Raw genomic sequence first — 12,050 nt, forward strand, 5'->3', positions numbered from 1 at the left:
AGGGTCCCAAAAAAGTGACTCAAATTCGCGCTAATAATGCCTTTTTTCGATTATCGGCCGAGAATGCCCATCTCTCCTCGGCCGATAACCACGCCCCAGTTCCGCCTCCGACACGCCCCCGTCAACTTTGTTCGTTCCTGCGACGGAGTGCAGTTGAAGACGCCCAAAATCGGCTTTCGATTATACCGATTTGGGCGCTCACGGAAGAAAGACGCCTATCTCCCAATTTGGGTCGAAATATGGGCGTGTTTCTCTTTCGAAAATAAGCTGGATAGGCACTTATGTGTCTTAAATAAATGGGGTAAACTGGCAGAAATCGCACCTAGATTGATGCCACGGACATTTATTCTCAGAAGCAGATGTAAATGTTAGTGCCTAAAGAATGCAATGATTCTGAACCAAGGTGGTGAGATGTTTGTTGTACACCACTCGGTATTACCAAGCCCCTGACAGCAGCCCTTGTGTGGGCGAAACACAGCCAGTGTCGGGCTTGTTTGGTTTTATTTTCAGAGTATTCCAGAAAAGCAGTTGTTATTTATTTATTTATTTATTTATTTATTTATTTAATTTTATTTATGTGTTCTTGTATCCCACTGTTATCCAAAAACAGGTTTCAGTTAAAAGTGGCTTACAATTTACAATTAGGTGAAATTACAATTATGGTTCTTAGGTAGGAGGTAGAAAGGACAATGATAGCTTATAGAGAGGACATCAATAGTTTATATAATTAGATTTGGAATTTTGAGATAGGTTTTCATTTCTGGGATGTAGTTAGCTGTAGAATTGTTTTGAAGTATGTTTTCAGTTCTTTTCTGAATTAAAGATAATTGGTGATGCCTCTTGTGACCTTTGGTATTAAGTTCCACCACTTGGACCCAAGATAACTAAATCCTGTTATGTATATGATTTTATTTTCAGACCTCACAAGAATCGGAGATCGGAGGTAGGGTATTACTATGGATTAAGAGCTGGTTGAAAGATAGGAAGCAAAGAGTAGGGTTGAATGGTCAGTATTCTCAGTGGAGAAGGGTAGTTAGTGGGGTTCTGCAGGGGTCTGTGTTGGGACCGCTGCTTTTTAACATATTTATAAATGACCTAGAGATGGGAGTAACTAGTGAGGTAATTAAATTCGCAGATGACACAAAATTATTCAGGGTCATCAAGTCACAGGAGGAGTGTGAAAGATTACAGGAGGACCTCGCGAGACTGGGGGATTGGGCGTCCAAGTGGCAGATGAAGTTCAATGTTGACAAGTGCAAAGTGATGCATGTGGGTAAGAGGAACCCATTACAGCTATGTCATGCAAGGTTCTGCGTTAGGACTTACGGACCTAGAAAGGGATCTGGGAGTCATCATTGATGTTAAAAACGTCTGTCCAGTGTGCTGCTGCGGCTAAGAAAGCGCACAGAATGTCCAGTTTGCAGTGGGTATTGGCGAACCTATGAGTCGCTTGTTTAACTGATTCAGTGGTGAGTGGTTTAAATGTTGACCAGATACGGTCAGCTGGGTATCCACCCAGGATTAGGTCCAGGTCGTCGAAGAAGTTTTCGATGTCGGTGTTATGATGAGGTAGAGTGCTATGTAATTTTATTATTTTTTTGTTGAAGTAGGTAGCAGTTTGTCAGCAGATGGGATGTCTGTGTTGGTTGTGGTGATAGGAATGGTGTCTAGTAGCTTATTTACGAGTTGAAATAGTTTCTTCAGATCTTTGTTATCCGGTCCTAATTTAGTTTTGTAGTAGGACCTTTTGGTTTGTCTTATTGCATATTTGTATTTTCTGTGTATTTGTTTCCATGCATTGAGTGTATGTTCATCTTTTATTTTTTTCCATGCTCGTTCAAGTTTTCTGGATTGTGTTTTGAGTTTTTATAATTCATCATTGAACCATGGTATTTTTTGTCTTCTTGATATTTTTGTCTTTAAGGGTGCTATCCCAGTCATTGAGATAATGTATGGAGTCAGTTCATGTTGTCCATCCGTTGTCATATATCTGTTGCTAGAATATTTGTGGATGTATTTGCCCTCTCATAGTGTAAGTTGTATGTTCTGGTATAAGATTTAGTCCCTTCTTTCGCCAATTTAGGAATAGGTTCAGATATTTTCAAGATATTACTCACTTTTCCATTCAGGAATTGTGTTTTTTGTCTAAGCCCAGGTGGTATGTAAAACGTTCACTATGCACATTGTCTCTGTATTTCCTCTGTTATTGCTGGAAATTCAACACTTATCACTGTTCAATGTTTTTTCAGTCACTTCAGTTTTTCACTTCATATCTCATCTTTTCATGTTTGCCATTTTATTCCTTTTTATTATTTTTATTTTTAATTATTACTGTTTGGGTTCGTATTATGCTTTATGTCCAATTTTTCTAGACCCCTGAGGAAGGCTTTGTGCCAAGGCACGGCCCGTTTAGGGTCATTTGGGTTACCTCTTCAAAGCCTCAGGATTATTGAATATGGAATTTGACCAATAAAATCTTTTCATTTTGCCTGAGCATTTTGGAACATCTTTCTTCCACCCTTGCTTTGTACAGGGGTATATATTGACCAGGCCCTTTCTCTTGATTACATCTTAATGCTCTGATTAAAAGTTCTTTCTTTTTGCTCAGGAAACTGAGACAGGTTAGATGTTTTTTTAAGTGGATAAATTTAGACTTCTGGTTCAGTCATTGATGTTGTCAAAACCAGACTATTTCAATCTTATATTTTTGGGGGGTTCTAAGCAAAAGTTAAAAAGACCTCATTCAATACAGAATACTGCAGTTCGTCTGATTTTCTCTTTGAGGAAATTGGACAGAATCACAGGTAATTTTGTAAGATTGCGCTAGCTGCCTTTGGATGCTAGGATTTTATTTAAGTTTATTTGTCTGTTATTTAAAATTCTTGATGGGAGCTATCCAAAGTAGTATACTGGATTATTTCCAGTTTAATGCCCTGACTAGGAATAGAAGAACTACTAATAATTCCCCTTTTAGTTTTCCTTCTGTTGAAGGCTATAAACAGTTGAAAATTCATGAAATGTTGTTAGCATACCAAGTTCCTAAATTCTGGAAAGACATTTCAGTCTGTGTTACCCATTTTCATACTTACTCTTCATTTAGGAGAAATCTAAAAACCTGGCTTTTCAGAAATGTGTTATTGGTCAATCTCATTTAAGGATGTATGTTTTCTAACTAGAATCTGATATTGTAATTCTTGGGCGTTTTGTCCTGGCTCTGTTTTGATTTGTAAACTGCTTAGAACTTTTCTGTTATAGCAGTATGTAAATACTATTGTTATGTTATGTTAGTCTGTGGGCAGAAAGCTAGGTAGAAACCTGATCCAGGCATTCCCGTAGAGGACCAGTATCGGGGGAAGACGGGTTCATAGAGAAAATGAGGAGAATATCATCAACATAGAAATGGAAAGAGATCCCGGTGGACTGAATGAGGGTGGCAAGGGGACTTAAAAATAGGTTAAACAACAGAGGTGACAGGATAGAGCCCTGAGGAACCCTAAAGGAGAGAGACTGAAAAGCAGAAACCAAGACAGTGGTATCAACATGAAAAGAACGATCAATAAGACAAGAGAGAAACCAATTCAGTACTGTGCCAGAAAGTCTGAGTGAAGAGAGGTGAGACAGGAGAAGAGAAAGGTTGACAAGATCGAAAGCAGCTGAGAAATCTAGGGAGACAGCAAGAACAATAAAGTGCCTATCCAAGTAGGAATAAATCTCGCTAATGAGGGCAGCAAGGATGATTTCCATACTGAAATGAGGGTGGAAACCGAATTGTCTAGTGGAATTCTCTATAAAAGATGAGATCTGGGTGAAGACAATTTTCTTGAGGATCTTAGAGAGGAAACATAGGTTTGACACCAGGTGGTAATGAGATGGTATGTGAAGATCTAAAGTTGGTTTATTGAGGATAGGGCGCACTACTGCACACTTCCAAGATGAAAGAACTATTCCAGTCAAAATAACCAATAGAACCTTATGTGAAATTTGTAGCTCAGAACCCTGCAGCCAGGCTGAAGGGAAGGGGTCTAACAAGCAAGAAGTGAGTCTCATACCAGCAAGAATCTTAGTGAGTGATCCCAAGGTTTGAGAATGGAAAGAAGATCAGGTTGAGGTGCCAATGCTGGGAACAGGAGGTTGAGGTAAAGAAGACGACCAAGTAGGGTCGGGACAAGATTGCTGGTCTGATGAGGTTAGAGAAAGACGAGGCAGGGAGAGATCAGGGCCTGTAAAAGAACTGACAAGAACAAGTACTTTCATATTTTACTTGTGGTATTTACCGGTACAAACCTTTGATGCTTACACACACTTGCAAATTTTGTGCACTTTTATAGCTTCATACTGGTTGATTTCCTCTGTTGATAAAATATTGAGGCTACTGCAGTGCTGTGCTAGTTGAAGATTTCCTCAGCATAGGCTAGACAGGCACCACCAAGGAATTTTGCTCAGAAAACTCTCTTGTATCTCATAATTGAATTCTATAATGCAACTTAATGTTGCTATTGAACTTAAGAATGACCATTATCATGGAAAAGAAAAGTAAGAGGAACTTTCAACTATTCACATGCTTATGTTTTTTTTTACTTAAATAAAATCATAATGAAAAGGAGCATATTTTTGCTTTTCTTATCCATATGTAGTACAAGTGTTATATCTGTCATAAATATAACATTGTTATCACTTCTAAATTTACCGAATAGGAATGAATTGAAGTCTTTGGAAGAAATAATGAAATTAAAAGGGGAAGAGGCTAAAAGTAAACTAGATGAGAGTAAAGACAAGGTATGTAAAACAGAGTGTGCACAATAACTGACGTTGAGAATACCAGTCATAACAGTTCTATTAAGCAGAGTATGATTCCATTCCAGTTAAAGATATTTTACTTAATAGCACAGCAAGAATTGATCACTCAGAATAAAAGTAACAGAATATTTGCCATCTGAAAACTAATACAAACAGAGAAACACAGAAAAATGTAGGCAGATAAAGACCATTTGGCCTATCCAGTCTGCCCATGAATGCTGTCTACTCTCCCTGTCACTCCCTTAGACATCCTATGTTCTTGTTCCAAGCTGTCTTGAATTCAGATACTGTTTTCGTCTTCATAATTTCCACTGGGAGGCTGTTCCATGAATTTACCACCCTTCCCAGGTTACTTCTGAATCTATCCTCTTTCACCTTCATCCTATACTCCCTTGTTCCAGAGCCTCCTGTCAATTGAAAGAGACTTGCCTCCTGAGTATTTATGCCACGTATGTATTTAAATGTCTCTTTCATATCTCTCCTCTCCTGCCTTTCTTCCAAAGTATATATATTGAGATCTTTTAAGGTTGTCCCCATATACTTTATGACGAAATTCCACTGACCATTTTAGTAGCCGCCCTCTGGACCAACTTCATCCTGTTTATATCTTTTTGAAGGTGCACAATATTCTAAATGAGGTCTCACTAGTCATACAGGGGCCTCATCACCTCCTTTTTCCTACTGGCCATTTCTCTTCCCATGCACCCAAGCATCCTTCTATCTTTCGCCATCACCTTTTCTACCTGTTTGGCCACCTTAAGATCATCACATACGATTACATCCAAGTCCTGCCTTTCTTTTGTGCACAAACATTTTTCACCCCATAAACTGTACTGTTCCCTCCCAAATGCATGACCGACCTTGCATTTTTTAGCATTGTATTTTAGCTGCCAAATTCCAGACCATTCCTCTAGCTTTGCTAAGTCCTTCCTCATGCTATCCACACCATTAGGGGTGTTTATCCTATTGCAGATTTTGGTATCATCTGCAAAGAGGCAAACCTTACCAGACAGTCCTTCAGCAATATCGCTTACAAAAATATTAAAAAGAACTGAATTTTGCAGCACACTACTGGTAACATCCTTTTCCTCAGAATGAGCTCCATTTACCAATACCCTCTGTCGCCTTCCACTCATCCAGTTGCTAACCCAGTCAGTCACTTTAGGGCCCATACTGAGGACACTCACTTTATTAGTCATCTTTGCGGAACCGTGTCATAGGCTTTTCTAAAATCTAAATACACTATCATCTAGTGCTCTCTCTCAATCCATCTCTCTAGTCACCCAGTCAAAAAAATTAATCAGATTTGTCTGACAAGACCTGCTCTAGTGAAACCATATTGCCTCGGGTCCTGTAATCATTAGATTCCAAAAACTTTACTATTCTTTGTTAAAAGCATTTCCATTAATTTACTTACTATAGAAATTAGACTTACCAGCCTGTAGTTCCCAATCTCTTTCTTACATCTGTTTTTGTGGAGAGGGACCACATCTGCTCTTTTCTAGCCCTCCAAGATGTCACTGAAAAGGTCAGCCAGTAGAGCCGCTAGAACTTCAGTACCCTCAGATGTATGCCATCCGGCCCCATAGTTTTGTCCACCTTTAGGCCAGCTCCTCATAAACACAGTCTTCTGAAAATCGTTCAGGGACTACCGCTTCTCCATGCCTATTTGTGTTTGTGTTCTGCAGTCCTGCACCCAGCCCTTATAAACACAGAACATAAGTATTTGTTAAGCAATTCCACCTTATCTTTATCAGTTTCTGTATATTCCTTCTCTTTACCTTTGAATCTCATACTATCACTTTTGTACTTCCTCCTATCACTAACATATAAAAAAAATGTCTTGTCCCCCGCAGTTTGATTGTATCCACAAAGATGGCCACATAGCTGAAAGGCTCCACAACAAGCTCCTGGATCCCTCACTGGTTTGGAAGACCCCAGCCGCCACTGACTAACCAGACCAAGAGATCCTGACAGGAGAAGAACTAGCAAGAAACCAGACCGGATCGGGAGATCAATCAGCAGATCAACAGGAAAAAAAGGAAGGACGGTGCCACCGGCAAACCTGCTCAAGCACGCTGCGGGATGGAGAAAACCCAACACTGGAACAGGACTGAGTGACCAATAGACCCCTAGGATGCAGGAGGCATGGCTGATACATAGGCTATTTTCAGCTGTGGGAGCACCCTGAGCGGCAGCGGGAGATCCTTGGAGTTCCATCCTAGAGTCTGGCACCATGAGGCAAAGTGTGAACCTCTTCAAGCAGGCCGCAGGAAGGGGAGTCCCTGCATCGAAAAATCGCAAAATGGCGCCCACAGACCCCTGAGACGTGGGATGTAGAGCAGATGCCTAGGTCACTTCTAGTCACATAAGCACCCTGTGCCTGCAGTGGGAGATCTGCAAGGGAGTCCCCCCCCCCCCCTCAGTGACCAGCGCCACGAGGCGGAGAGCCAACATTGGACCCACAGGAGACTGACTGCTCTAATCGCATACTCAGCTGTGCCTCAGAGGGAGGCTCTCTTTTAGTGCCCTAAATCAGCTCGGGAACGAATGACGAGTGAACTAGAGTGAGTGCTGTGGGTCAATATTGGGGCAGGATGGCCCGGAAGTGTGAGAAAACTGGAGGGACCATTGCTATCGCTGGGGAGTGGAAGGGCAAGAAATCCAAACACCATATGCATTTGTAGACCTAACTGCCACTTTGCAGTAACCTTTAAGTAGGAAAACAACCTGCAATGAGGATGCTAAGACTGAGCTGAGTGACCCACCCAAGAATCAACTGAAGAATACATCGCTAGACAACTTTTCAGTATTCTGATGCTAAACACCTAATGTTTTTGAAATCAAAGGATTATCTGGCTTGTGGGTGTGCTCTGTCTCGTTTCCCGTTCTATGTTCGTGCCATCTCTTTTCGTAGGGAACTATGAGTGGTCAGAGCTGGTTATGTATCAGCAGTTCCAGTATGTTCATTTATTCCCTCTTTCTTACCAGGTACCTGGGTCTTCTCTTGTCTGTGCTTTCTCTCCCTGTTTGCATGTAATTCCTTCACCTAAAATTTCAAGCAGGGTGCCAGGCAAGGTCTAAGTGCAATATCTAACATCTGTTTAATAATACGCACGAAAGTAGAACAAATAAGCACAAAATTATCTGCCTGAATTCAAAAGCAGGCAAGATCAAAGAATATTGATCACCAGACCCATCTCTTATACCCTGACACAAAGAGTAAATAAGTGGCAAACATAAAGGCATGGCTCTGTTTCTACATAATGATACTATGGATAATCGAGCTACAAGTTACCGCCCTAGATAAATGGAACAAAATCCCTATAATCATCACTGATAGATGACACCTATATTTCCAGCTAGACGAGCCAATCCACGGGCCACAAAATAGACCAGAAAACAAGCTACCAACCAACGGCAAGACATCAAATCCGGACAAAAATCAGTGTGAACATAAACCCAGAAAAAAACACAACACATATCCAACTGATAACTGTACAGTGTACCAGAACTATAAATGAGACATATGTCCCAGTTCCGATAGGCTACATAAACGCAAGATCAGTAGCCAGACTTATAGTCGGCAAACCAAAATACGAAAGCGCAACACCCCTTCGCGAAAAACTACACTGGCTCACACTCAAAGAACGCATCACGTTCAAACTCTGTACCTTGGTCCATAAAATCATCCATGGCGACGCCCCAGCCTACATGTCGGACCTAATAGAACTACCACCCAGAAATGCAAAAAAATCCTCCCGCACATTCCTCAATCTTCATCCTCCCAAATGTAAAGGCTTGAAATACAAATCAGTGCATTCATCAACCTTTTCCTATACAAGCACACAGCTTTGGAATTCACTGCCACGTAACCTGAAATCGGTCTACGAAATGACCAATTTCCGCAAACTCCTGAAAACTTATCTCGTCGACAAAATATATCATAAAGAACAACACGCGTAACTCTACTTTCTTTAAGATACCCAGGAATGTTCTTTAATGTCTTCTGCTTTCACACTATCATGCACCTAATGTCTATGGCTTTAACACTATCATGTATTTTACCATGATGTAACCAAAACTTCTGCTAAAACAAATGTATACTCTTTTCTATTTCCAATATGGTATGGCATATTTTCAAAGCACTTAGCCTTCCAAAGTTCCATAGGTTTCTATGGAACTTTGGAAGGCTAAGTGCTTTGAAAATATGCCTCTATGTATTTCACCATCATGTACCCAAAACTTGCTGTAAAACCAAATGTACATTCTTTACTATTTCCAGTATCCACAATGAATTGTAAGCCACATTGAGCCTGCAAAAAGGTGGGATAATGTGGGATACAAATGTAATAATAATAATGAGACAAATATCATTAGAGACTGTATTGAAACTGAACAATTTGGTTTTCTATTCATAACAGAATCATGGCAACAAAAAGATGACCCAGCAATACTCGATATATGCTCACTCGATTATAAAATCACACATCTTAATAGAGCCAAAAAGAAAGGAGGAGGGGTCGCCTTAATAGACGTGGAGGGGCATTTTTGATATGTCTAAGTCCGACTTTGGACGTTTTGCAAAAAATGTCCAAAATCTGAATAGCAAAGAAGGTCATTTTCAAAAAAGAAAAACATCTACTTTCTTTTTGTTTTCGAAAATAGAAGGTTTTGTGATTTGGACGTTTTATTTTTTGGTCTATTTTCGAAAGAAAAACATCCAAGTGCAAAATGCACAAAATCAAGCCATTGGGGTGTAGGAGGAGGCAGCATTTTTAGTGCACTGGTCCCGCTGATATCCCAGGAAAGCAATAGGGCACCCTTGGGGGCACTGCAGTGGACTTCATAAAATGCTCCCAGGTGCACATCTGACCATTGCTCCCTTACCTTGTCTGCTGAGCCCCCAAAACCCACTACCCCCAACTGTACACCACTACCATAGCCCTTACGGGTGAAGGGGGTACATATATGTGGGTACAGTGGGTTTCTCATGAGTTTTGAAGGGCTCACAGCCTGGGTCCACTTGTCTGTAGTGCACTGCACCCACCAGTACACTACTCCAGGGACCTGCATGCTGTTCTAATGGACCTGGGACAAAGTAAGCAACAACACACTAAACAAAACAGCACTACTCAAAACAAAAATAAGAAGCAAAAAACAGTCCTGCCCCTGATTCAAGGATGAACTACTAGAGATGAAAAAACTCTACAGGAAACTGGAAAGAAACTGGGCTCAAAAGAAAACAGAACTGAACAAAATTACATGGAGGAACACTCTAAGAATGTACAAACACAACATAAAGAAAACTAAAGCAGAATACTACAACATATACGTAGACCCAAAACAGATCAACACAAAAAAAGTATATGAACTCATGAATAACCTGCTAAACGCCCAAACCTACTGCCATCAAATGAATCAGATGAGTTCGTACAACACTTTGAACGAAAAATAACAAAAATAAGATCAACCCTTGCTGCACCACAAACATCCCTCACAGAATTCTTACACGAATACAAAACCAAGGCAGACAGAATCTGGTCATCCTTTAAAATACCAACAACCATATTAGTCAAAACAATGTTAACAAAGTATGCACACGCTAAATGCCAACTAGACAGCTACCCGAACTATATGATGAAGAATCTACCATACTGTTCCATCCAACGCAACACAGAACACACCTTATCCGAGGTCATTTCCCCTCGGATAAGTGCAACATCATACTACTACTAATTAACATTTCTAGAGCGCTACTAGGGTTACGCAACGCTGTACAGATTAACAAAAAGGACAGTCCCTGCTCCAAGGAGCTTACAATCTAATGGGCGAAATATCAAGTAGGGGCAGTCCAGATTTCCTGAATAGAGGTATGATGGTTAGGTGCCCCAATCCCCCAAAACGCTACAAACAAGATTAACTATATCACAAACTACAGACCAACGGCCTCAATTCCATTATTGACCAAAATGATGAAGGGTCTAGTAGCACAACTAACAGAATATTTGATGCAATTCTCGCTATTCCACAACTCCCAGTGTTCAGACTACTTCACAGTACAGAAACTGTTATAACCACACTGATATCAAAATTCAGAAAACTGATATGCCAAGGCCAGATATATTGAGTGCCTTCGATGTAGTAGACCACACAACACTAATAATCCTGCTAGACAACATGGGAATCAATGGAGCAGTGGCATCCTGGACAAATGGCTTCCTGAGGATGAGATCCTATATAGTAAAAATAACCAACCAGCTTTCAGCACCTTGGATCCAAGAATGTGGAGTGCCACAAGGGTCACCAATATCACCTATACTATTTAATGTTATGATGGCACCACTTGGAAAGAAACTGGAAAACATGGGATTCAATCCATATATATATACAGTGGTGGAAATAAGTATTTGATCCCTTGCTGATTTTGTAAGTTTGCCCACTGACAAAGACATGAGCAGCCCATAATTGAAGGGTAGGTTATTGGTAACAGTGAGAGATAGCACATCACAAATTAAATCCGGAAAATCACATTGTGGAAAGTATATGAATTTATTTGCATTCTGCAGAGGGAAATAAGTATTTAATCCCTCTGGCAAACAAGACCTAATACTTGGTGGCAAAACCCTTGTTGGCAAGCACAGCGGTCAGACGTCTTCTGTAGTTGATGATGAGGTTTGCACACATGTCAGGAGGAATTTTGGTCCACTCCTCTTTGCAGATCATCTCTAAATCATTAAGAGTTCTGGGCTGTCGCTTGGCAACTCGCAGCTTCAGCTCCCTCCATAAGTTTTCAATGGGATTAAGGTCTGGTGACTGGCTAGGCCACTCCATGACCCTAATGTGCTTCTTCCTGAGCCACTCCTTTGTTGCCTTGGCTGTATGTTTTGGGTCATTGTCGTGCTGGAAGACCCAGCCACGACCCATTTTTAAGGCCCTGGCGGAGGGAAGGAGGTTGTCACTCAGAATTGTACGGTACATGGCCCCATCCATTCTCCCATTGATGCGGTGAAGTAGTCCTGTGCCCTTAGCAGAGAAACACCCCCAAAACATAACATTTCCACCTCCATGCTTGACAGTGGGGGACGGTGTTCTTTGGGTCATAGGCAGCATTTCTCTTCCTCCAAACACGGCGAGTTGAGTTCATGCCAAAGAGCTCAATTTTTGTCTCATCTGACCACAGCACCTTCTCCCAATCACTCTCGGCATCATCCAGGTGTTCACTGGCAAACTTCAGACGGGCCGTCACATGT

The 12,050-nt window shown here is 41.0% G+C and overlaps 1 protein-coding gene across 1 annotated transcript in view; it reads left to right on the forward strand.

The window, feature by feature from the left end:
• Positions 1-4,706: 4,706 nt before the first annotated feature.
• Positions 4,707-12,050, forward strand: part of LOC115481820 (synaptonemal complex protein 1-like) — a 96,397-nt gene continuing 89,053 nt past the window's right edge. Inside the window, exon 1 of the mRNA XM_030221229.1 lies at positions 4,707-4,776. Within this exon, the coding sequence (XP_030077089.1) occupies positions 4,723-4,776 (54 nt within the window). The 5' untranslated portion in view covers positions 4,707-4,722. The remainder of the gene's footprint in view (positions 4,777-12,050) is intronic.

The sequence above is a fragment of the Microcaecilia unicolor genome, chromosome 12 (assembly GCF_901765095.1).
Source record: "Microcaecilia unicolor chromosome 12, aMicUni1.1, whole genome shotgun sequence".
NCBI lineage: Eukaryota > Metazoa > Chordata > Amphibia > Gymnophiona > Siphonopidae > Microcaecilia > Microcaecilia unicolor.